The 25,272-nt window shown below is 36.9% G+C and overlaps 1 protein-coding gene across 7 annotated transcripts in view; it reads right to left on the bottom strand.

Moving 5' to 3' along the window:
* The window catches only part of CDC42BPA (CDC42 binding protein kinase alpha), a 181,794-nt gene that overhangs the window by 116,316 nt on the left and 40,206 nt on the right, over positions 1–25,272 (bottom strand). For all 7 annotated transcript variants that reach the window (XM_058835492.1, XM_058835488.1, XM_058835489.1 and 4 more), the window contains exons 3-4: positions 6,890–6,981; positions 662–745 (exon numbers count right to left, since the gene is read on the bottom strand). In XM_058835492.1, coding sequence (XP_058691475.1) covers positions 662–745; positions 6,890–6,981 — 176 coding nt within the window. The remainder of the gene's footprint in view (positions 1–661; positions 746–6,889; positions 6,982–25,272) is intronic.

Below are 25,272 nucleotides of genomic sequence, written 5' to 3' on the forward strand. Positions count from 1 at the left end.
GGAATTATATCAAGGACTTTATGAAGAGCAGAGCTGTATAATGAAAGTAGGCAGCTATGGTAAAAAGCTGATGAAAGAGCTGTTCCACCTTTTTCAGACACAAAATGGACTCCAGCTATAATGAGGAACTTTTTATCACATATTTTGCAGATGAACATTTTTAGGTAACATGCACTCTCATTAATTTGCAACTTTTATCTTTCTGATTTTTCAGTCTACTCATTTTACTTTACTAAGTAAAATGAGCCTTTACTAAGTTGTAACTACTGATAAACTAATAGGCTTAATGAGCTATAGCTCAGCAATTACCTTCTTACAGCTCAGTAACTGCCTTCCACCATGGAAAATATTTGCTAAAGACTACATTCCTGACTGAAACAAATGCATTAAAAGATCACTTATGTAGTTGGTAATTCTTGGGCAATTACAGAAAAGGCATAAATGTCAAAACATTCAGCCTGACAGAAATCAAGATTCCAGGGTATTTAAATCCTTCTGATCAATTGCTTTAAGCTTATTTAATATTAATCTTTATACTGCCAGTAAATAGTGAAGCACTTCCTCCATCCCTCTAATAAACACGGAGACTTGTGGACACAGAAATGACAATTCAGCAGAGTAAGAGGGGACATAATCATGAATAACATTACTAAAATCTTACTTCAGCTCTCTTCAGCATCTCCCACTTATTAAGTATCTTCATGGCAAAAACTTTATCTGCATTTTTCAGTTTTACTACTGCAACCTGGAAAAGAGAAATGAAAGATAAGTAAGTTATGACAAGAAAATGCATATTGTTTTCATTTTTATGTAACCTTGCAGTTTTGGAGGTTTCTTCCTGAAACACAGAACACATTTTTACTATGCACACAATACCACACCATGAAGACAGAAACACCTCAATAGTACAGGAAAATTTCAAGTTTATTGTAAGCTTTCATTATGTATCACACTTTCCCGATGTATAATTTTTTCTAGGTGATTGTCAATGAAAACTGGCATTTCTGACCATCGCACTTCTTGCTCTATCATACTGTCATGCAGCTCTCTCTGGCTCTATGCTTTTTTTATTCCTGGACTTCAGTCCTACCCTCTAATTTAAATTTTAGACCCCTCAAGTAAAGGTAATGGCACAGCAGATTCTAATTTAGATTTTGGTTTTAGACACATATAAAACTGTAGGTTTGCCATAAAACAACTTCCACTCTCGTTTCAAATAATGCACTAGATTTTCTTCTGACAAAATGACTTCACATTTTCCACCTGAAGTTCAACGAGCTCTTTATCATGTGTGCTGTAAGCAGGAGGGAAACAGTGAAATACACAATTTCTAGAAAAGTAAAACTTAACAAAACAAGCCTGCCCAGCTGCCCCTCCTTTCCTCATAGTTTCTCAAACATTAGATGCCACAGGCCTCTGTAATAATAAATTAACAAAGTTCACTGACACCATCCTTTTCTGAGAATATTAGTTTTGTTTAGCTATAATATAAGCTAACATAGAACATTTTTAGGAAAGAGGGAGGGAAGAAGTTTACACAAACCTCTTTTCACAGTTCAGGCTTCTCTGGGTATGGAAAGCTCGGCATCTTAACCAAAATGGGTATGAAAGTGCCAAAAACTCAAAGCTGCTGATCAGAACTAGAGCAGCATTATCATCCCAACTACAGAAAAGTTCAACAATCCCTACATTTCAACAACCATTCTCCAACTATCCTGTTCTGCCTCTTCCCTTTCAAAGGAATCTTACAACTAAATCAGATAAAAGTTTACTTCTGTGTGCATCTGGTTACAAACCAACATGCTGTCACACAGATTATCATCATCTTCATCCTGCAGGCCAGTGACAAAAAAAAAAATATGAAGGTTGAACCCAACATTCCTTTCACCTCTTTCATAATCAGTAAACCAGCAATGTGTGAAGACAGTGATAACAGAAAAGAAATTACAGGATCAGACACTTTGAAGAAAGTGTCATGCAAACCTCTTTCAACCATCTTCAAATGTGTCATCAGCTACAACAGCCTCACAAACGAGGCAAAAGCACAGGTTGAAGGATTGCAATACTCTGATGTCTAAACCAACGTGTATCTCAGTGTAGCTCTTGCCTAGCTACAGATTCACAGACCAAGCAGCTGTCACTTCCCAGATGTGCATTACTGGCCCTGCTCCTGACACTGCTGCCTTCTGGGGTTGCAGGGGGAGGAAATGGCACTGAGATAAAACGAGGAGATAAGACAGAAAGGTACTACATTTATTTGTTTTGTTTATGGACCGGAATTTTTAAAGGTTACCTCACACAAGGCTCAAGTTCAGGTTTAGAATCCATCAAGGAATTTTCAAATTTGAAAAACAAAAAGGGATTATTACTTTAGCCCATAATATAATAATTTTAATTCATAAAGAATGTTTGCTCTGCTGTACATGGTAACCCAAGATTGAGAATCACAATTTTTTTTTTGAGGGAAAGATGAATCCTCTGCAATGATACATAGCCCAGAGCATGGATTTGATCTTGATTATCCTTTTGCTTTACTAACTCAATCTCAGTTAGAAGCTCTGCTAAGCCATTATCTGCATCAATTTCTAATGAGAAATGGCAGGAGGAGAAAGCCTTAACACTGCACCTAGTCAGTATTCAAACTACACCCTACGTAACTTGCATGACAGGGACACCCCCAGTGATGCAGCCTGTGGTATGAAGCTACAATGTAGCTGTGCCCCAAAGACATTTAAGGGTTTTGGGACTCTTTCAGGGAAAAATTAAGATGCTGCTGCTCCTAAAGCTGAGTAGCTCCCACTGCCCAGCATGGAATGTAAGTTTTTCCCCACCATTAACCATTGGAGTAGAGGCAGCCAGAGGCATAAGACAATACACATATTTCAAGGCCAGTTTCAGGATTTAATTTCTTGCCTGTAGCATGCTCAGGTCAAGGCTGTGTAATTCTGCAAAGGACTTGGTTATTGGAAGACACACAGTAAGACTGCACAGCTGCCTAAATTTCCAGTCTCCTGCTCAGCATTCACTTGGACACAAATGCAGGAGCTACAGCACTGCCTTTGGTGAAGATTTAGAACAAAGGCCTTCTCTGGCATGAACAAGGGCTTGGTACCTTCTTCAAATGTGTAACAGCATTGAAGAGTAACTAAAGAACAAAAACAGACTCATGTTTACCAGCTGTGTTTACAATCAGTCTGAAGCTTCTAGTCTGTGAAAGCCATTAATGTTATTCCCTATCAATAACCACCACACACAAAAGATCACAGACATCATCATCATCTTTCTGCAACAACAGCATGTTTTTGGGGGTGTCTCAGTACTTTATGAAAGTAAATTCTAAAACGCTTATTCCAAGACTGTGAAAATAAAACCTGACAGTTCAGCAATGAGCAGATTGATGTAGTTTCTAATTGTAACAAAAAATATTCTGAATCATGATTACAAACCCAGGCAGTGTTTACACATACACAGAGTATTTACTACCTACACAAAGGCACAAATAGACACATAGTTTTGTTTTGATCTTTTCCCTTCCCCAGTGAAGCTGTCAAGCCTGAAGAAAGAATAATCATTCCTCTTCTAGTGATCCTGAAGTGTCTTGCTACAGGTACTTAGACTTTTTAAAGGTTGGGGCTTTTTTTAAATTTTATTTTCCTGTGAACAGCCTAAAAAAAATTATTGGTATGTGCTGATGTAAACATCTTTGGTTTAGTCAGATACGAAGTTTTTTCCCAGTCTTCCAACCGTTTTCCATATTTCCCACAAACAGCATTCTAGTTTGGCATGCTGTCAGACACCTTCTGCCCCATGCTTGGCTACTTGTCTCTATGGTATTTTATACCATATGATATTTTATACACTTCCCCTTTGCTTAAAAAGCAATTGCCTTATTCAGAAAAAATCTAGGATAGAACCTACTAAAGTTGAAATAAAAAGAAAAAGAAGAACAATACAGGTAGAGAAGAAGATTCAGCATTAGTGTTCTTGTCCAGCAAGAACAAGCAGACAAGAAAGAATGTTACTGTTCATAACTATATGACAAAAATTAGGAGTAACTAACTCATTCTCAAACTACAAAATTCATCATCTTCAAAATATCAACAATATAACCTAGTATCTGCTAGCATAACCATACACTGATTTTTTTTTTTTTCAAAGCTGTAATAGAATCAACTGAAAATTTTGGTATTCGACAAAGCTTTCACTAAGCTGCACTTTTATACTGCTGAGGGACACCACTAAGAGCTGTTGCCCAGTTGCTTCACCTTTCCTAGCAGGATTTTTCAGCTCCCAAGTTTAAAGCCTTTTTGTTTTGAGTCAGGTTTTTCAAACCTTGCTGCTCAAAGCCAGCACAATGAAACACTAGAAGCCCACATTATTAATTTTACCATGATGATTCTGCTCCTCCCCCAAGCAAAACATCTGTGTTTTCTAAAGACAGCATTCTCACATATAATTGTAAATAAGTAAATGTATGCATGCAGAGGGAATGGGCATGTGAATAATTTGACAAAAAGGAAGCCTTCTCAGAAGGCAGAAAAAATGGTAAGGGAAAAACAAAACTAGGAACAATGAACTCTTACAGTTATAAGCAGTAACTAGTTTAAACTACTTTTTGTCTGCATTAAACTTGTAAAAACAAAAAAAGGGAAATATTTCTTGACTATGCAAATTGAAGAAATTGAGTAGTGTAAAATCAAAATAAGAACAAGTCTGAGACTGTGCCAAAGAAAACCTGCACTAACTTTGTAGTCTACAGAATTTCAGAATTATGTTGATTCAGGAGACAAAAATTACCCCTCCCAGTAACCTAGAGCAACCTTGGTCTCATTTATAGTTTGCTGGAAAGAAAATACATTCTTTCAGATTTCTTAATCTGTCTCAGTAAATACAAGTATTGTGCAATTTAATATTAATATAGTTTTTTTGTGGTTTAAGTAGCAGTAAAATTTGGTGGTCCTTTTTTCAATCTTGCTCAGATATTTACCGGTTATTTTACAGGAAAATTAGCAATTTCATATAGAACTTCTTTTCTTAGACAAATGTCTGTGTAGAACTTGTCTTTGCTAAGCTAAGTACTGCTAAGTATTTCCAAATTTTTATTAAGTTCTACTTTAACAACATAAAAACCCAAACATCTTCATTGAAAGAACTTCAGATTTCCCCTTACTGATGATTTTGACAATTAATAGAGTCATGCTGTCATCCTCAGATAAGGAATTAGAAAGAAACACTGTTCCTAGAAGAGAAGAACTAACCGATTACACAGACTGTCCCCAGAAGAGGACGGGGAAAGTTACATTCTCACTGTTCATGGGATGATTCACCACAAAGAACTTCCTGAGAAAGAACTACGGTTTCTTTGTGGTTTAGCTGCTGTGGAGTTCGATGCTGATATAGCAGACAAAAATTACTTCTCTTAAAAACACAATATAAAGCAGGTTTCATGTATGACCCTTCTGACAAGAAGGCACCAACATCAGCGATTTTTTTCTTATATTTAATGCAATCTGTACATGAACTCAGCTGCAACTCCTATGGTAGAGCACTGACCAGGACTAATCTTTCAAGCAGAAGTGTTTACATCAAAATGGAGATTGCAACATTCTCTGTGGCAGAGGTTTAGACTAAAGATAAATTAACCATGAGTAACTTCAGCCATCAGTCTCCTTTATAAAGAAGCTTTACTCCAAACAGAGCAAAACCAGGAGTGATAAAACAGCTAAATAAATACTACGGTTTTTTGTTATTTTTACAGCTGCCCAATGATTATATTTGCACATAGGGATCAGAGGATGTAGTGGCACACACTACAGTAAAAATTCCTCTTCCTTACATATTACCTACAAGAGTCTGCTCTTCTGTAATCACAGACTAACAAAGACTGATTTTCACTCAAGATGAAAACATGTAAGTGAACCTGAGAACAACTTTTCTCGGTCACATGCCAGAGCCTCCAGAAATCTTCTCCTGTCAAAGAGAACTTCTATTTCCAAAGGCAATGAAGACTTTGATCAGAAAATCTTTTTCTTATTCTTTGGATTTAAGTTCATGTGAATTTTCAGGCAGTATGAAGCACCTCCTTCAGAAGCTTTACACACTATCCACATCTGCAGTATACTTGCCTACGAAAAACTCAAGGCACTGCTGTACATTAGATTGTTCTTCATATAGTGTACTGCATAAAAAAAAAACTCATGTTCCCAAAAGATATAAAGTAAATGGGGCAGAAACATTTAACATTTTAAAGTTTCCTCGACTTAGTGATCAACAGACTTGTCTGGCAACTTCAAATAAGAGATAGCTTATTCAAAAGCAGCAAAAAATTGTATGGTTTGCCAGCAGAAGGTGACTACTGAAAAAAAATAATGTCTGCTGAAGTTCTTAAAAGAAATACAGGGAAAACATTCAAACATTCACTAAAATAGGAAACTAAATGACAGGAAAAGAGAGATTTCTCTATGTTGCTGAAATGTCAGTGCCAATATTTGGCTATTTAAGCTGCTGAAAACTACTTTCAGACTATATAGCTATTAGGAAAATTAGCAATTATTAGTAATGTTCTATATCATTAATTACACACTGGCCTCCTCCTCCTGAATGGAAAGAATTAGGCAAGCAAATTATTCACCCTCAGACAGTTGAAACATGGTCTCTTAATCCATGTGAGACTGCCTGCTCTCAAAATTCACAAGATTTAAAATGAGCTGTCAAAGAATGTATAAAACAAGATGCGCTGGCAGCAAACATTATGTGGGCCTATAATATCCATTATGGCTAAATACTGTAAAAACCTGTATATCAGTGTATTGTTATTAACTGTCTCTCCTCAATGCTGCAGGTTTGCAAGAGAATTATCCAAACCCTTCCACCTCCTTGTCATACATACCTCCCCAAAGGCTCCTCGACCAATCACCTTCAGAATCTCAAAATCTTCTTTATGCAGTCGCATCTGTTTCACTTTAGATGTAAAAGGTTTGGCTGAAACAAAGGGGAAAAAACAATAATTGGAAAAAAAAACCCAAAAAACAAACCCATGCAAACATCAAAAAACAAGGTAACAGTAACACAGAAAAGATGCAATCAGAGGCCTAGAAAACAAGGGATCATTTTGCTTATATACCTGTATATACTAAAGGAATATAATTAAATTTAAAGCTATAAATAATGAAGAACTAAGTCAAAACTGCTGTGAGAAAAAGGTTTACAAAGTATGCTTGCTTTTGCCTTCTCTTAATTAAAAAAAATGGAGTCAAAAAGTCTATTTTTCCACAGACTTTTGAGTTCACAGACATCTACTGCATCTGTGCTATATAACTCTGATTGCAAAAGCAAAGTATAATATAATGAGTTCACTTTGGATAATATTGATTTATTTGCCAATCAGCCAAATAATACTGTATTCAATGAAAAAATAAAATGATGATGAATTGTAAGTGGAAGGGCAATATTGGCCTACATAATGTATACTGCAATGTTTTTGAAAACTACTTCTTCAACATAGGGAACACTTCTAAGTCAATTCCTGGATCTTGGAATGAAGAACAGTTGCACTCATTATTAACACATTCAGTGAAAAATCAATGTATTTTCAAGTTAAGCTTCATTTCCCCCTTTTTTTCCCCCCTTTTTTAAAATATATTTGAAAGCAGTAAGCAAAATAATGTATTGTATTCCAAACAGGTAAAACCCCAGCATTGTTTGCAGTAAAACAGTCTCAGGAGCACCATTCCTCTCTTTCAGCCCCATTTAGCACAACAATTAGCCAGTCCTGGTTCATTAATACATGCTCTCTGCATGCATGCAAAATATCCAAGCTACTTATAACTCTACATCAAAACACACATAGCACAACCCTTGGTCAAAAAAACCCAAAAAAAACCCCTCAAAGTAATTTAATAGGAAAAGGTGTTCTTTATAAAATTATTGTTTAAAGGCATGTTCAATACTTCACACAAATTAAATCCTATTACTAAAACAGATACTTCAGTAGATATGGGTCATACAAAAGGTTGCATAATCAGGACTCAGATGGGTCTCAGAAACATATATTCAATTTCTGGCTTGAAGGCAGTCTAGTTCAATGATCTCAAACAAGCAACTTGAGATACTTCAAGTTTCACATCTATGAAAAGGGGACAGTATTTTTGTAACTAGGCACTGACCATCACATTCCTGAATCACAAAAACCCCAAAAAAGCACATTGTAAAGTCACCATTTTACAAGGAGGCCCATAAAAAACTTACTAGCTTTCAGGGTACAGGGGCCCATCTCTCTCTACAGACACTGATGGAATCAGTGCAGCTTTATTTGCGGGGAAGAGTTGTAATAGGCACCCTATTGCAGAACAATTTGTTCAGAATAACATTTCTAAACAGAAATGGGGAACTGTGTCCAAAAGCTCCAAAGAGCAAATTACCCTAAGTAAGAACCAAGTAAAACAGACCTAGACACATGTAAGAAACCAAATCTGGGTTCTCCTAAAATTCAGTACTTTCTATTTCTAATGTTATTAAATAATTCTGCTAAAACCATATAATTAGATTTAGAACTTTAGTATTAATCATGCAGCCCTTCAAGGCGCTACAGCATCCTTGCCAAAAAGCCTAATGCCTTCTATTCAGCAAATGAATCTTAGAAACTGAGTCAAGACACAAGCTACCTGTAGTTTTGATACCTAAAAACCCCCAGAAAATGTTTTCATCCTAGTCCTTAAAGTAGCTTTCTAAATCACATCTGAACAACAATGATGCAAAAACGCAGGGATTTATGTTAATGGCACAGCTCTACTAACATTCGTGGTACAATAGATGAAACCCTTTAAAAATCTCAGTGGTTCCCAAGTCTGAACCTGGCCTCCTTTTTACTGAAATTTCTCAGATACCAGGAATCAATTCTCTCCCAGGAATTACATCTGTTCCAACTACAGGAACATCAGCTTATAATTAAAAAAAACACCCAGTGTTAGGTCCAAATAGTAAAGATGCAGCCATATAACACTGAGATTTTTCACTGTAGTGCTACTGTTCCTTTACATTTATAATAACTTTATTATAATTATTGAATTACAAAATTAAAATACAGATTTTGTATTACGTTTTAAGTGTTGCTAAAATGCAGTTTAAACAAAAGTATATTACTCAAGTTCGCAGAGATTCCCCAAACTTTCAATAATATTTTATTCCTTGAAAGAAAGGTCTTGCAGTAGAAAAGGTAGTAAGGAAATGTACTGCTTTACTTGGACAGCCTGACCTGTGCTACACTAAGAGACTGAATATAAATATTAATACTACTGACAAATACTACTGAACAAATTAAAACAAGCCATTAGAGCCTTTTAACTTGAAAAACAACTGATTGAAAACAAACATGTAGTTCTCAACTTCAGCATTTTTTGACCATTATATGCCTGGCTAGAGTACAAGGCAAAATATCTTGCTAACAAGCAACAGCATAGCTGTTTAAACCACAAAGCTCTTCTTCACTTTATATTGCAATGAAAAGCCTGTCATTCTTTAATTATTACATTCTGAAATCTTCCAGGGTTCCCATAGGGACTCTGGAAAAATAAACATCACTATAACTACTTCAGTAAAATAAAGACGACAAAAATAGGTTTGGAGTAGGTTAAATGATTTATAGTATCAGCATTAGTGGAAAGGTTTGTAAAACCTCCCTCCTCTAACTTTTTTATCACCTCTAGCAGAGATGTCAATGTAGAGCCAAGCAGCTTTTGGAAGATAGAGACACAGGAGAAAAAAAAAAAAAAAGGAAAGGAAAAGGAAAAAAAAATAAAGAATTGCTCTAGGAATGTGCTCCAAATAGCTTGTTCCAAAAAAGGTCTATTTGCTTTATCATCAATGTTGTTTGTCTACTGTGCAAACATCTGCTGCTCTTGTGGCAACAGCAATGTTAAGTATAGAAAACTTGGCATGGCCTGGGGTATTGGAAGGCCTCTCTTCAGACAGCGCTTCAGCCATGGAGCTTTCCAGACCAGGAGGTTAACAGGCAGACCTTTTGCAACCAGTTTGGCAGTGTCCTACAAGCCTTATGGAGAGAGCAAACTGTCAGGCCAGGGAATGCTTTTCAAAATAGTGTGCTCCAAGGGGTCCCTGAAAAGGAGATTTGCAGGAACATAGCCCTCATTTACATCCCCATCTCCCTAAACCGAATCAGTACTAAGTTAACAGAAAACAACATCCTCTTTTTCTGCAGGAGCTGTGGTTTCCTTCATGGTTGATATGAGAGTGACACACTTTCTTTGCAGATTTTTGAGAGCAAGAGGCAGTATGGACATTTCCTTTGGTGCTTCATTCAGCCTACAGAAATACACAGGGGCATAGCTGATTTTTTCCACACACACACATCCCTTTTCAAAGTTGCTAGCCACGTGTGATACGGATTAGGGAGCAGCAGTTTGCTGTGCCGAAGAGAACTCTTCCTCCTCCAAATGAGGGGTAAGTGTGGGCAGCCTGACCACTGCCTCTGCCTGCTGGTTTTCAACTCAGCAAGAACTGGAAGTTCATTATATCAAGCTTTCCAGTATGTTCTCTATGGCCACATACATACACAATGTCATGCACAATGTTCACGGAGACGGCTCCTCTGAAAGATATTCTATGTTATCAATCTCTATGGAGGAGATGGAGAGATAAGGCTTGACCTATAAAATCTGTTCTGTGGAAATACTTGGCCACTCCACCTGGCCAGTACTTCCGATCTCACCATGCCTGGGAAAACTGTGCCACCACCCTCTTGGCAAGATTCCTCACACTTATTCAATCAATTACGCATGGCAAGGAAAAACAATCTCCCAATTCGCCCTCAGGGTTACCAATGTACTGATGAAGCTAAGCTGAGTTTCCAAACAAGGTGAACCTGCCCTGACTATTCTTTCAATTGATTTAAGTGTCTATGGGTCTTTCCCCTAGCCTTAATTCCATTTACGCTTATAATCCATACAAAAAATAAAATTAAAATAAAATTCAATAAAATTCAAATCCTCAATAAAAGGAGAATACTACAAGTGTTAGAAATATAGATTTTTTTTCCGGTTGAAATTTAAGCAGAACTCCATCAGAAGTAACATGTTAAACACATAGAAAAAACACTCAGGAAGAGTCTAGTTGCCAAGCCAGGCATGCAGAGGAACATATGTTCTACCCCCTGGCCCTGGAAAGGCAGGATTTTATTATAATTACAACAACCATCCAGCAGAAGAGAGGCAAAACAATGGGATCTGCAGTAGTGACATTGAGCTTCAACAGTCTGTTTATCATATTTACAGTGGGGAAGCAGTTATTAGCATTACTTACAGCCTATTTAATTCTAAGGGGTGATCTTGGAGATACAAGTCCACTGAAGTCCTTCTGAAGAGCTGACACAGTTGACAGCGACACGGTTGCCAGCCCAATGCAGTTTAGTATTAGGATTATACCAAATTACATCAAAATAGTAAAACAGCTGTATTGGATGCTTTATTAGTAAAGTTAGTCTCATGCCCTGCCTTGCTCCGCTCTCCTTCCAGCTCTAAGTTTCTGTCTGCAGAGCTTGGGCAGGGCTAGCACTGGAATTCAGATTTTCCCAGGCTAACCTGCTGGCAGGTTCCTGCTTCTCCCTCACCTGCCAAAGCCCCTTTCCCTCCCCAGCACAGCACTGAAGGGAACCAGGGGTGCTGCAGGCATGGGTTGAAACTGAACCCAAGTGAGATGAAGATCATGTTTATTGTTAAATAAAGTGCAGCAGATCTGGAGCAGAAATTGGGAATGTGTCCCCACAACTGATTTAAATAGAAAACAAAACATAACAGGACAATGTTAAGGAATTCCTCTTGGTGTCTTGCTGATGCTGTATTTGCTTTTGGATAAACAAGCTGGCTAACTCTGCTAAGACTGAAGACTGTACCTTCGACTGACAGGTTGCAGTAAGAAAACCATATCTTACTTCCCAAATTACAAAACACACTTCCTTAGTGATCCAGGCATCCTTCAGCAAACCTAGCCTTCTGCCCACTGCACTGTTCAATGTAAAATGACATGTCAAGCCACAGGTACAGAAATTAAGAACTGTACCCACCAGAATTGTCAACAGTGGTGAAAGTTCATTCTGAAGGAAATAGGTTGGGAAAGAAAAGAGCATGGGAAACTAGTCACTTGCCATTTCAAGACAAAACCCCCTTTGCTCTGCTAGCTAAAAGTATTTATTAAAATACATACAGAGCTTCCCCATGCAAAGGAGAAAAAAACCACATAATCTAAGAGATTGTCATTAAACTGAATTCCAGAAGGCTCTCTAATTCTTTCTACTTCAGTCTTTGGGGGAAAAAAAATCCCAAAATTCATCCACCCCAACAAAAAACCCCACCACAAACCCAGCGCAGAATAATATATTGACATCTCTGTTTTTGAAAAGAGTTCAGCGGTTTTGAAATTTCAGCTAAATTCCTGAAAGGAACTTAACAAGTGTTTCTACTTTACAGGCTTGATCCAAACCTAAAGTATTTATTTCCACTGGCTTCTATCAGCTGTGAGTATGAAACATGTAAATAGCATTTTTGAGTTAAGACAGACCATAACAAAGTTTCAAAAAACTCCAGAAAGGAGGTGTGAGAGAAAACCACTTCGAAAATAAACAATATTTCTTGAAACAAAGGGGAAGTAATTGACAATCAGCAAGGCAGAGCTGCTTAAAGCATAATTTGAGGAGATGGAAAAGAAATCTCTCCACCCACCTAAGGTTGGCAGAACAGCCAAGAAAGCTTTCTTGCAGTTTCTGCCAACTCTCCAGAGGAAATCAGGGTGAAACACTGTAGTCAACAGAGATAGCAGCTGAACCACAGAACATTAGTCAAGACAATGTAAAAAATAAAAGCCACAAATACCCTTCTCAGTTTTAACAGTTGGGATTCAGTTTTCACTCCTTCAGAACATTTTTAACGTGTTTTCCCTGATGAACAGTTAAGTGCCAGCATCTCTAAGTACAAGTTAAGAATTTGGCATTTTCCAGGAATGAGAAGCATGCCCACAAATTCCTGTACTATGGTATAGACAGACACAATATTCTGGATCCTACTATGTTTGCATCAAGGTCAAAGAGAGACCATCCAGACATCTTTGGCTGCAGCTACCACAAAATATTCTTCAACGGGAACTTTAAAATCAGGGAGAAAAATAAAATACCTTTCGCAAACATACCAGAGTAGTTCTGGTTTTTCCTTCCCCAGACTCGGATGAAAAATAATCCCTGTGTTCAAGAAACACCCACTGCAGATCTGGACAACACTTCCATACCACATCAAGATATAGCCATTATTTTTTTTATATTACCATTCTTTCTCGTCCCAAGAATTTCAGTAAACCACCCCATGTTAAAATATTATTATACAAGCAGCAAAGTGAAATATTGAACTTTGCTTCATCCTGCTGTGCATTGGAATTCTACAGCAAGGCTTAAACTGGTTGTGCTACAAGACTTCTGTTCCACCTATTAAGGAGGGTGGAAATGGCCTGGGAGCAAATCAAGAACAGCCAGGAAGTAAGTGTTGTGATATTTAAAAACCCTGAAAGGCTAAAACAAAGAAGAGGGAAGAAGGTGGCCTTACACTTTATAAAGCAGAATGCTGCCTTAACTCCATCCCTCATGCTGCTGTCCCAGAGCTGGAAACAAGTCAATTAAAATCACACTTCCAACAGTCAAGCTTAAACTTCACATTCCCCAATGTCTGACAAATAATTCAGTACGTTGAGTTAGTATGTAAGAATACCATACTCAGTATGGTATTTGATTGCCAAAAAATGCTGGACATTTCAGCTGTAAATTAAATCAATAATAAGACCTGTCTTTTGAATTACTAAATGATCTGAAAAACCAAAATAAATCAGGCATCAAAAATGAATACTTTAGGAAGAATTCTTAGTTCTTCAAAGCATTACTTTTTATTATGTAAAGCAGGTATAACACCTTCTAGTCTGACTAGACTCTGGAAAAAGAGCTGTTTGTGGAACATTGTGTGCTGATCAATATCAGAGAAAAAAATCAAACATTGTGCAATAAGCAGAGCATGCAGCCACACTTCAGTGAGGGAGGGGGAATAAAAGAAAATAAAAGAGGAGGAAGAATGTGTAGAGTAACAGCTCTTTACTCTGAGGACCAGCTACTGTTACAACCACAACTAAGACCTGAAATATGTACTCTCTCAAAGCAGTGTTGGAGGTATCAGTAATTTCATTGTTTCCTTTATTCTGCATTTATGTTTTTGCACCCCTTATGAAAGAACTGATCAGTATGTATTTGATTTATAATTCAAATAATCCTCTCAATTAAAATATAGAAATGAACCCTCTAGAAATTCTGGTGCATACTGTACTAACATAGAAATGTTTTACCAGAAGAAAGCCAGGGACTTTAGTCCACTGAGTTCCCTGCTCAGCTTCCCATGTATTTCACAGCACTGCAGAAGTCTCCATTTCTGACGCTACAGAAAGAAGTATTTTAAGGGATACTGCCTTACCCTCCCTTCTTTTACCTCCCTTTCACCTCAGAATTTTAATTAAAAGAAAATAGTTATATAAAGCAAATACACTGAGGTCAGACATTTGATTTTTTTTTGCTGATACTGAGAGTCTCATTACATCTCACATGAACAACTAACATTACAAATTTTTGCTTTTGAGGAGAAAAAAAAGGCTGTAAAAGCTCTGTAAAACTTAAAGCACTTTTAATCGTTTTTAATTAGTTAAATGATACACTCTAATCCTTGTGAGAAGGTGAGTGAGCAGACTCTCCACAAACTTTCCTTCTCTAAAATGACTCATTTGTGTAGCCATATATTCTCTGCCAACACTTACACTTAGGACTTGTCAAAATGCATACCTGTCAAGTCTCACGCAGCACACAAATCATTTGAGTCCTGTCTCTCACTCCTCCACTACAGTGCTTTTCCTCTCAAATTCCCTGCAGACACTTCCCACTGAGCTGCAAGGGCCTCAGAAGAAGGACAGTAATGCAGCCAAACCCAAAACAGCAGGTAAATTCTTCTTCAGGATGTCTCCGGCAGGTGCCCATTGTATGAACATGAACATGTACCAACATACCTTGTTTCCTCTTTAAGAGCATGGCATAAACCTGCCCATAAAGCACTTCAGCTACTGCAGGTTTCACTGACGCTTGTTTGTATTTGCATTGCAACACAGCTCAAAGGCCCCAAGCAGAGCCAGAGAACTTGAACAAATGCATATAATTACACTCCTATTTCAGCCCTTATAGACAATATTATATGAAGTCCTGAATTAATGACATTAAACAGCATTTCAAATATTAAAATAAAGTTAAAATTCAGAAAAGAAAAACCAACTTCAATTTAATGTATGTCAAATGGAAATATTAAAAGCTATATTGAGCAGGAACTTGGTGTTGTGAGAAGGAATTTTGCCTAGATTGAAATAAGATTCATCTCCACAACTGCTTTTTAGTGAAATCCCCAGTTCCTAGTCACAAAAAAAGAGGAAACAGCTTCCCTGTCTCCACAGAAATTGTTCCACCGGGACAGTTTAAGCTCCTCTTCTACTCATACCTTTTAAATGCCCTCACGCTGTACTATTTGTACCGTAAGGACTGCAAATTACTCATTTGCTTGTTCCTTGTAATTCAAGCTGGGTAATCCAACTGAACAGGTACATTATTGCCTGGTTCTTTTGCACTGACACAAGGATAAAACTACTGTAACTCAAAATAAAGTCATGTTTCAATAACTGTTCTTAGTTTCGTGACATTTCAGGGAGTTATGACATCAACAGCAGCCCTTTATTAAAGAAACCACACTCTCTAAAAGTCTCCAAAGATCCTAGAACTTCAGCGCTCTTCCAGAGTTACCTTAAAATTAATGCACTTAAAATAAAAAATAAAAAAAAAAATAAATTGAAAGTTCAGTACCATTAAGATGTAAATTGCCTGTAATAAACTTGATTTGGCCCACTTGAGAATAAAGACCACATCATAAAGCTAAAGTACCTAGCTGTGCACCAGATCCGGCACTCTATTTCTCAACTACAATCATCTTCACTTTCTTCCTGATTGAGTGATCACTGTAAAATAATGCTGATTAAGATATTTTTATTTTGACCGCACTTCACCTCATGGCAATTTTAATAATTTTCTCTTCAATGCAGCTGAATCACTAAAACCTGTTGCTATTGCAAACCATTCCCATTAACATAAACCAAACTTTTTAAGAGAATCTTCACTTTGAAGAAGACAAATACATTTCCCAACACCTGTAAGCAACCTACAATAAACATTTTCTGTAAGCAGTAAGTTCCTACATAAACCATATTTTTCTGTGAGCACACATGCAGGTGTCAAGACATTCTTTTTTGCTTTGATTCACACCTTCTTTGTATCACCAACGCTACAGTAAAGAATGATTCTGGAACCCAGAGGATGGATTTCATTATTTATGAAACCAAAGAGAAACTTGCACTCATTGTTTAGTAAGTATCTTGGTTCTGTTTTTTTGCATCCTTAATGCTTATGTTACCTATACATAAAATGTCTCCAAACAACTCTTTCAGGGCATATTGTTTCAAATTGTCCCTTTAGAATTCCTGATGAATAAAGTGAAGAGATTCACTAATGGCATACCTGAACTGACTTTTGGACTACTGAGCACCTCACTTATTTCAGTATTCCTGCCAATGACAAATCAGAAATAAGAGACCTCAAACCTATGAACTCCTACATCCACATATTTGCAATTATCTCTGAATAATTTTGTAAGAAGATATAATTGTTTGGTTTTATTTATCAACTTTAGATCAAAAGAGGAGGCCACAAGTGAAATTAACAATGTTTCTATAAAAGATTGATTGGTTCAGTTTCAAACTATAAACTAACTGAAAATAACAATTAGGCTCAATACAAACTGTTATTCATCTTCAAGTTCTAGACACATTTTCAAAATTTCGTAAGCTTTTTCTCCTAAATATAGACAGGAAAGATGGTCTTATATGAATCTGATATACTGGAGAAGAAATGTTTTGCAAGTTGTGATCCTAAACACATAAAATATCCACTGAGTTCTGAAAATTCTTTGAATGCTTCTACCCAAGTTTTATCTCAAAAGTCTTGTTTACTAGAAACTTAAAAGGAAAAGTCATGGCAAGACATAGCACACACAAACAAGTTTGAGATAAGTAATGGGATAGTACATTTTCAGAAGAGTGCAGAACATAAATTCTTTAATTTCTAAAAAATAGCAGCAGTTTTAAGGAGAGAGTCATTTAGTTACCTCAATAAATCAACCCCACTTCAGAAGAAGGTAACATTCAAAAATTTTAGTTAGTGCTTATCATTTTTAAAAATTATCAATGTGGATACTTCATAAAAACACTCAAATGGAAATTGCACCCTAATAAAAATAGATTCCTGGGAATAAGATATTTTGCAAATATAAATCATAATTAAGTCATGCTAGAAATACATCACTCTTTGGAAATTAGTTTACAGAAGGTTTGGTCTATGAAAAAAGTACTTGCAGGGATGTTAATTCATAGCTCATATTTTTACAAATTTCTTGTTCCACAGACCACAGAGGAACAAGTTAAGAAGAAACTTACAGTAAAATGTAAGCAAACAAACGTATATTTCTGTTATGGATAATTTATGTTCCACACAATATGACAAAAACCATTTTGTTAATTATTTCATCATCTTTCCTTGCTCAGCAAGAGCCCTCAGTTCCAATACCTGGTCATGACACCTCTTCTAGAATTGAGCAACATATTAAAGTACTGACAGCTTAACAACAGTGTGAAAGATGGTTAAAACCTTTCTCCAAATTCTGTGAATTTTTAAATACTCTTCTGTATGAAAACAGTACTTTTAAACCATTTTTGGCAATTGGGTCTAGTCCCAGGTCAAAGCTCAATTACTTGCATTATAATCCAGTACACTCCCTACTTATTAAAAAACACAAGAAGTGCAACATTTCCCCTTCCACAGTCTGAACACTGGTTTTCTTCTGATCTCAAATCCTTAGAAAAGTGTGGCAACTCCTGCCCTCATTAACACCTACTTTTAGATTGTTAGTCTGCGTTTATTCAGAATTTACCACAAAATATTCCTATTAGTTTTAGCTTGGTTTCACAACATTGCTCATCACAAAAAAATAAAAAAAAAATTAAAAAGTTAAGTTTCTCGTTTTGAAATTCTCTAATCATGTCTTAGTAAATAAAACTGATTTCTGAAACTAATGTCAAACATTAGTGGAAAATGAGCATTCAAATGCAATACATGCAAGAATTCCAAATGCATTTCCCCCAACAGCTCTGCCTGAACTCATGCACAATTGATGCCTTTTCTTTCCTATCCATACACTGCCAACTTTCTACTCTATATTAATATTTCCTTCCACCCAAATTTTTCTCTATCATAAAAATGTAATATGCAACTGATTGTTTGAACATTCTCAGTTTATCTCGAAGTGCATTCAAAAACCATCTGTACAGTAAAAAACACACACCTGGAAAACCCGAATTCAGTCCGGATGTGGTAACTACTGTAAACGACTTTAACAATATTCATTCAGAGGAAACGGGATGCTTATCTAGCTGCTGAAATGGAAAGGACTCTTTCATACAATAAGGTATTTTGGGATTATTTTATTGTTATTTTTCAAATAATGATGGCATATAAATTAAAAATTTTATATCCAGCAGCAAATGGAAGGCTGGTGTTTACAATAGCCATTGTGTACACAGCCCATAAAAGGCAAACAAACCAGAAGGGCAGAATGCAGTCCTTACCAAGGCCTGTAACAGAGGGGGTATTCAGGAACATTTGGGTTTCATCCTCTAGACTTACAACTGCTCTTAGGGAGATGTGGGTTTATAATTAAACAAATAATTTTGACTAAGCATCATCACCACCAACAAAATCTGTTAAACATAAATATATACGACTTGTTGTCAGGAAGGTGACACAGATTGGAAAGAAGCATCACTGCTGCATGTGTGTCTGCATCCAGGTGTCCTCATACCTTCTACCCTTCACCTGACTTGAATCAGATGTGACCCAGTGGAAGACGTTTCAAAGACAATTCACTTTTTGCACACTCTGCAAAGGTAGGTGGGTGGCAGGAGACACTCCTAAACCCACACAGCCTACAACAGCACCCCCCCTTTACTCCCTAATCCCAAGGGAACACCCTGGGAACCAGCCACAGCGGTGGGAGAAGACATCAGCCCACACAGGGTGCTGGAATTGCGACAAAATCTTTAACTCAGGGACTCCAGTCAAGCACAAAGCACCATTAACAAAAAATCACATTTTTTTTACTCACTTCTGCTCACAGAATTACTTCTGAAGGTTTGTTCTTCTCCTGTTTTCTGGGGTTTTTTTAAGCAAGAGTCTGTGCCCAGACTCTTTGTGGAACCAGCAGATACAACTGCATGAATACTAAGTATTCCCTCCGCATCACTTAGCTAACAAATAAATATACAAATATTTTGCATAAAGTTTGGGCAATTTAGGTTGCCCAAGGGTCACAACTTTTCTGATTTACTATTTCTTCTGACATACATATATAGAAAAGATGATTCACAGGAAAGTGAGATCCCACTCTGTAAAACGGAGAAATCTTTTTCTAGAAACCTGACATCCACAGAGTATTTCTGGAAACAGGAAAATAATTTAATACACATTAATTTTAGAAATAACAACAGTGGATTTTCAACATGTCTTGGGCCAAAATCCTCAGAAAAATGCAAACATTTACCTTCTATTAAAATCAACTGAACATGTGTGAATGCATAACTGTGAACTTCCATGCAAACTGCCAACTTCAGACACAAGAGAATTACAGAGTTGTAACATTTACTTGTGTACAAGGCTCATTACAAAAGAAAGGAAAAGAAAGGACACTTCAGAGAATGAGAATCGAGTATTCCCTTGTACACTAGAAAGATGTCCAAGTCCATAAAAAGGGAGTTACGAATATATACAATACCCTCAACCTCCTCACTTCTCTTTTGGTTGGTACTCCATTTCAATTTTTAATTTACACAGAGGAATACACAAACAGGGAGCATCTTAATATGATATATCATAAGAAATGTTCAATACATTAATTTTATTGCTTTTAATTGTGATTGTTTCCTGATATAATAAAATAGGTATTTAAATACATTTAACTACTAAGGTCTCACCTTCAAAAGATAACATAATTTGAACTTTCTATATGAAAAGATTACATATTAGACTGAATTTAGTTGTGTATGTTAACAGTTACTATTTCTTCATGTCACGGTTATGTAAAGTTACCCGGAGCTAAGTTTAAAATGAAATTACTTTCCTATACTTTCTGAGTATTTCCAAGTACATCTCTCATACCTTTCCATCAAATATCAACTTACCCACCTAACTTACAATGAAGTTGTTGGGATCTTCAATATCAAAACTGATCCAAAATCAAGCTTTCTCAGATGACTTCCAAAAGCCTTGCACAAGTTCTTTCTACTGGGGTCAGGTACTTCATGTTCTAGTCATTATGAGTTTTCCTCAGCTGGGATTTTTTGTCCCCTCCCTGTGATTTCTGCATCAGTCATGGTACAGTGCTTCCCCTCTAAGTGTTAATCCACAGAGGACCAATATTCACCACAGAGATAAATCTTACTGCTTGCTCCCTTACAAATTTCAAATAATGAACCTCCCAGTACTATTCCAAATGTCAACAGAATCTCTGGCTCAACACAACAGCTAATTTAAATCTACTTCTGTGTGAGAAAGAATGGAAAATGCTTTTGTTTTAACCCAGTACTAGCACTTGATTTGACTCATGCTCAAAGATGGTAGCATCAATATAATCACAGTAAGTATAAAACCTACAGAGATTATCTTTTCATCTATACTGTGTTAAAGTAGTTCTTTACCAACCTCAAGACAAATGGATGTCTTCTCCTTAAAATTCTTCTGGATCTCAAGAAGAATCCAGCTTGAGCTGGAGAAACTGTGACTGTCAGTAACTTGGGCTGCTAGTCACTGAAACAGACAACACTTGCTTTAGCTTCTCCTCACTCATACCAACTGGCAGTACAACTTGCCCAGGCTCCATCTGTTAAGATAAGAGCTACTCATGCTGCAGTGTTTTCCCCAGTTACAATTACTTAAGTACATTTGAGAACAAATGTGAATTCAATATCTGAGAAAGTTACTGGACTGACAAGTACTTGCTGACTGAAATAAGGACAGAGCAGGTTTCCCACAAGGCACTGACCAACGTGTCTGATCTGAGCAACATTCCTACAGATAAAGGCATTTCAGTTTTTTGGGCTCAACCAAATCACACATATCTCTGCTGATGCTAGTAAGAATATTAAATAAACAAGAAAATGCATTAGATACACTTCAGTCAGCAAAGCCTAATAAAACTTATTCCCAAGGGCTTGAAGAAGTGAAGAAAGTAATTTCTGACTCATTACATATTCTAGTCAAGAACACAGAGAATGAACACAGCTCCAGAAGATGTAAAATGAACCAGAAAAAAAAAAAAAAAAGGACCTTTCTTTTTTGTAAAATCTAAACTCCACATCCAAATCTACCTCCTGAATATATCTGCCTCGCTGCCTGAAAGCACAGTGGTCGAATTCAAGCCTGACAGATGAGTGCCACTGCAGGATGTCAACAGGTTACTGAAATTAGCAGTCTAATCACCAGGGGACTAAAAAATGTACACTCTCCAGCTGAAAGTCTACCTATTAACTTCCAACCGTGTGCAGTCAAAAATAGTGGGTGGGCTGAAATTTCCTTACAGTGACATGAATCCCAGTAAACAAACAGGCTCCTGCACTGAAAAGGAATAGTGACAAGGAAATGATGATATAGGTAAGTGAAGGAGTTACAATCAAGCCTGCTCCTCCATCTATCCCCTTTCCATGACTGTCCATAAGTAATAGGGAACAGTCTGTGTTAACTGAGCTATCAAAAATCTTATTTTTATACATACATAGATATATACATATATATATATATATATACACACATCTAGAGATGGATGGATGGATGGATGGATGGATGGATGAGTGTGTGCACCCATACATACATATATATAACGACATTCCATACAAATATGTATATTCTGCTAAATGGAAACTTTCACAGGTAGGACATGCCTATAGGTAACACCAAGTCTTTACCTCCAAACAAATCTCAACAAAAAGGATCACGAAGGGAGTTAAAAAATATTCAAATTTAGATGCTCTGTTAAGTGGCACCATCTGTTTTCTATGGGAGATGAAGGGAATAGCTTGAAACCACCATGATATTTGTTGGGAGGTTCAGCACTGCAGAGCATAAGCAATCCAGGAGGATGCCGGAATGAGCTGATAATAACTTCCTTCTCCAAGTGATAAAAGAGCCAAGAAGTGCTATTAATGGTGTTGTGGCTCAACCCCAGCAAGCAGCCAAGATCTTTTTCTCATCAAGAAGGAGGGGTTAGTGGGGAATGTGAAATCCAAGGGCATCCTTGGCTGCAGGGATCATGAAACAGTGGTGCTCGAGAGCCCTTAAACAGTATATAGATTTTTTTTAATAGGAAAAAACTCTAAAATGCCTTCTTCTGAAATGTTCCATTCTCTCATAGAAGCACCTAAATTCCTATGAATATATACAATTACATAGCCAGATGAAAATATTTATACATAAGTTACAGAATCCACTGCTAGGAAAGTAATAAGGAAATTAAAAAAACCCACAACAAAAACAAGATGTCTCAGCAAACCTAAGGATGAGGGCAGCAGTCAAGGAAGTCCTTTTTTTAAGGCCCCAGCTGAACACAAGCACAAAGATGGCAATTTTGAAGCACTCTAAATAGACTTCACCCCCCTCAGCCTGTACTGTGGTCTGTGGAGTGAAGTAAGTATAAGTTTACCCCAATCATATCCAAATTCTTGTGGCCCAGCCTCTGCAGATAGGAGAGCACCATCAGAAGAAATCAAAGAAAACCAACACTGAACCAGTGTATTTCAACACCTGGCCCCAAACCCAGCAGACAATAGCAGCCCTCATGTGCTGACAAAACAAGAAAAAATTCTTCTGTGCCCGTGTTACAAAGGCTTGATCTCTTCAGCTGATGCCATCCCCGTGTTTCCACACCAGGTGGGAAGTATGCCTCACCTGCCGCAGAGTTACAGCAGAGATGAACAGAAAGAAAAATATCAGATTTTAGGCTCTGGCAGGGTTTCTTTAAATACAGGTTCAGCTGCAAGTTGGAAATGTTAGCAGAAAGTAACAAAGACAACAGGATCACAACTAACAATCAAGATCCCGAGTTTTCAACCAAATTCTGAAGGAAGCAGGAAATGGAGGTACAACAAGGCCTCTTCTCTTGTAATGAAACACGATGTTTTTTTTCTGGACACCACAACTACAGTTCAATGTCACCACAAATGACTTGTATCTGTTCTTAGAGGACCTGAAGTGCTGCAAGAGCCTGTGGTGGTTCGAAAACACAGCATCAGTGGAGAACCTAAGAAGATATGGTGAAAGTGGACACAAAAGAGCATTATAATGCCACTATGCTGACAGGATCAAACAAAACTACATTGTATTAGTTGTATACAATGTTTACAGGGAAATCCATAGCTGAGGCCCTTATGCTATGTCCACCTTTTAGAAGAATGTAAGGCAAATAACTCAGACTACTTCCTTTGGGCTGTAAAACAATGGACATTGCCAAGTTTGAATGTCTGTACAACTGCAAACAAGTTTACTGTATCTGAACAAAAGAATTTCACTATCTACTTAGTATTATCTTTTTTAGATTAAAAACGAGTCTGTAAGTTATATATTTTCTTGAAAGATTATGAACTATTTCTGAAAATATGACTGGTTTAAATACCAAAGATTACAAATTTAAAGAAAATGTAAATATAACTACCCAGACATCACATACAAGAATTTCCTAATTAATAGCAGTAAGTTTTATTTCATTCAAAAAACTGATGAGTACATTAGAGAATACTAACTAGTAAATTAACCTAAATAAACTTAGTGTACAAAAAGAAAATATCCCTCCATGTGATGGCTAGCATCTATGAAGCTGTGTACATAAAAGCCATCAAAGGAAAAAGCACCACCTTCCTTGTGCCTCAAGTCTAATATGCTGAATTCACTATCTGTACTTAAAGAAAAAGTACATCATGGAAGGAATACTATGAACATATCCTTATGCAGTTTCTTCTCAGAGACAGCAAAATGTCTTCTGGGTTTGTTTTTTGGGGGCTCTTTTGTTGTTTTTTTTGACTTTTTTTTTTGTTTGTTTTGTTTTAATTTATTTTAAGGACCTAAACTCTAACTTCCCTCTTTGAAACACTGTGGCCATTGAAGCTTTGATAAAGTGCAAAAGAGATTTAAGGAAGCACTCATGACTGATGCCACCAGGTTGCCTTCGAGGGCATTTCCACGTATAATCTGCATAATTTGCATTTTTCCCACTACCTAAAGCCAGGTAGAGAGAAGGAACCATTACCATGACTTACTGGAGTTATGCAAGTTTTTATGGTGATTTGTTTCCCAATCCTTTCCTTATCTAATATAGGCAGTAGATAAAAATCTCCCCTGAATCCTGCTTCTGTGCCCCCAGGAAAAGGAAGTCATGCTTTGTTCCCCATCCCACAAGTACTGAAGTACATGTGACAGAGAAAACAAGTTTTTGCCCCATGAATAGTAATTCCTCTCACTGATCCAAGAAACAAACATTTTGTGCTTACTCAAAACTTCAATCAGCCATTTATCAACTTGCCCATGGGGAAAATAATTACTTCCTGGCCAATTTTATTTGAGAAATACTTCAAATGCTATATATACACAGGCACACAATTTTTTTGTCAAGATAACAGGCCTGAATTTTTCAGAAGCTGAGAGCAGAGTGACAGCCAACATTCAGTTCTCACCTGATATTCTCAACAGAACCCCATGCACACAGTTAAGCACAGCCTGTACACAAATTTTGAACTGTCATTTCAAGATGACATTTTGACTTATGAAAATAACATATTGGAATATGTGGATGGTTAAAAACTTTCAAGTAAATAGATAACGGAGCAATTTTAATTGAAAAAATCCAGATGTTTTGAATTTTTAAATGACTTCATGACACCAAACAGCAAACTTATGTTGTAAGGGAAATCTTACATATTTCTGCCTCATTTGGGAGAGATTTTAGCATACATACGTGTGTTGAGTAACAATGTAATTATATTATTTTCCTGAAATCAAGA

Source organism: Poecile atricapillus, chromosome 3 (assembly GCF_030490865.1).
Source record: "Poecile atricapillus isolate bPoeAtr1 chromosome 3, bPoeAtr1.hap1, whole genome shotgun sequence".
Taxonomy (NCBI): domain Eukaryota; kingdom Metazoa; phylum Chordata; class Aves; order Passeriformes; family Paridae; genus Poecile; species Poecile atricapillus.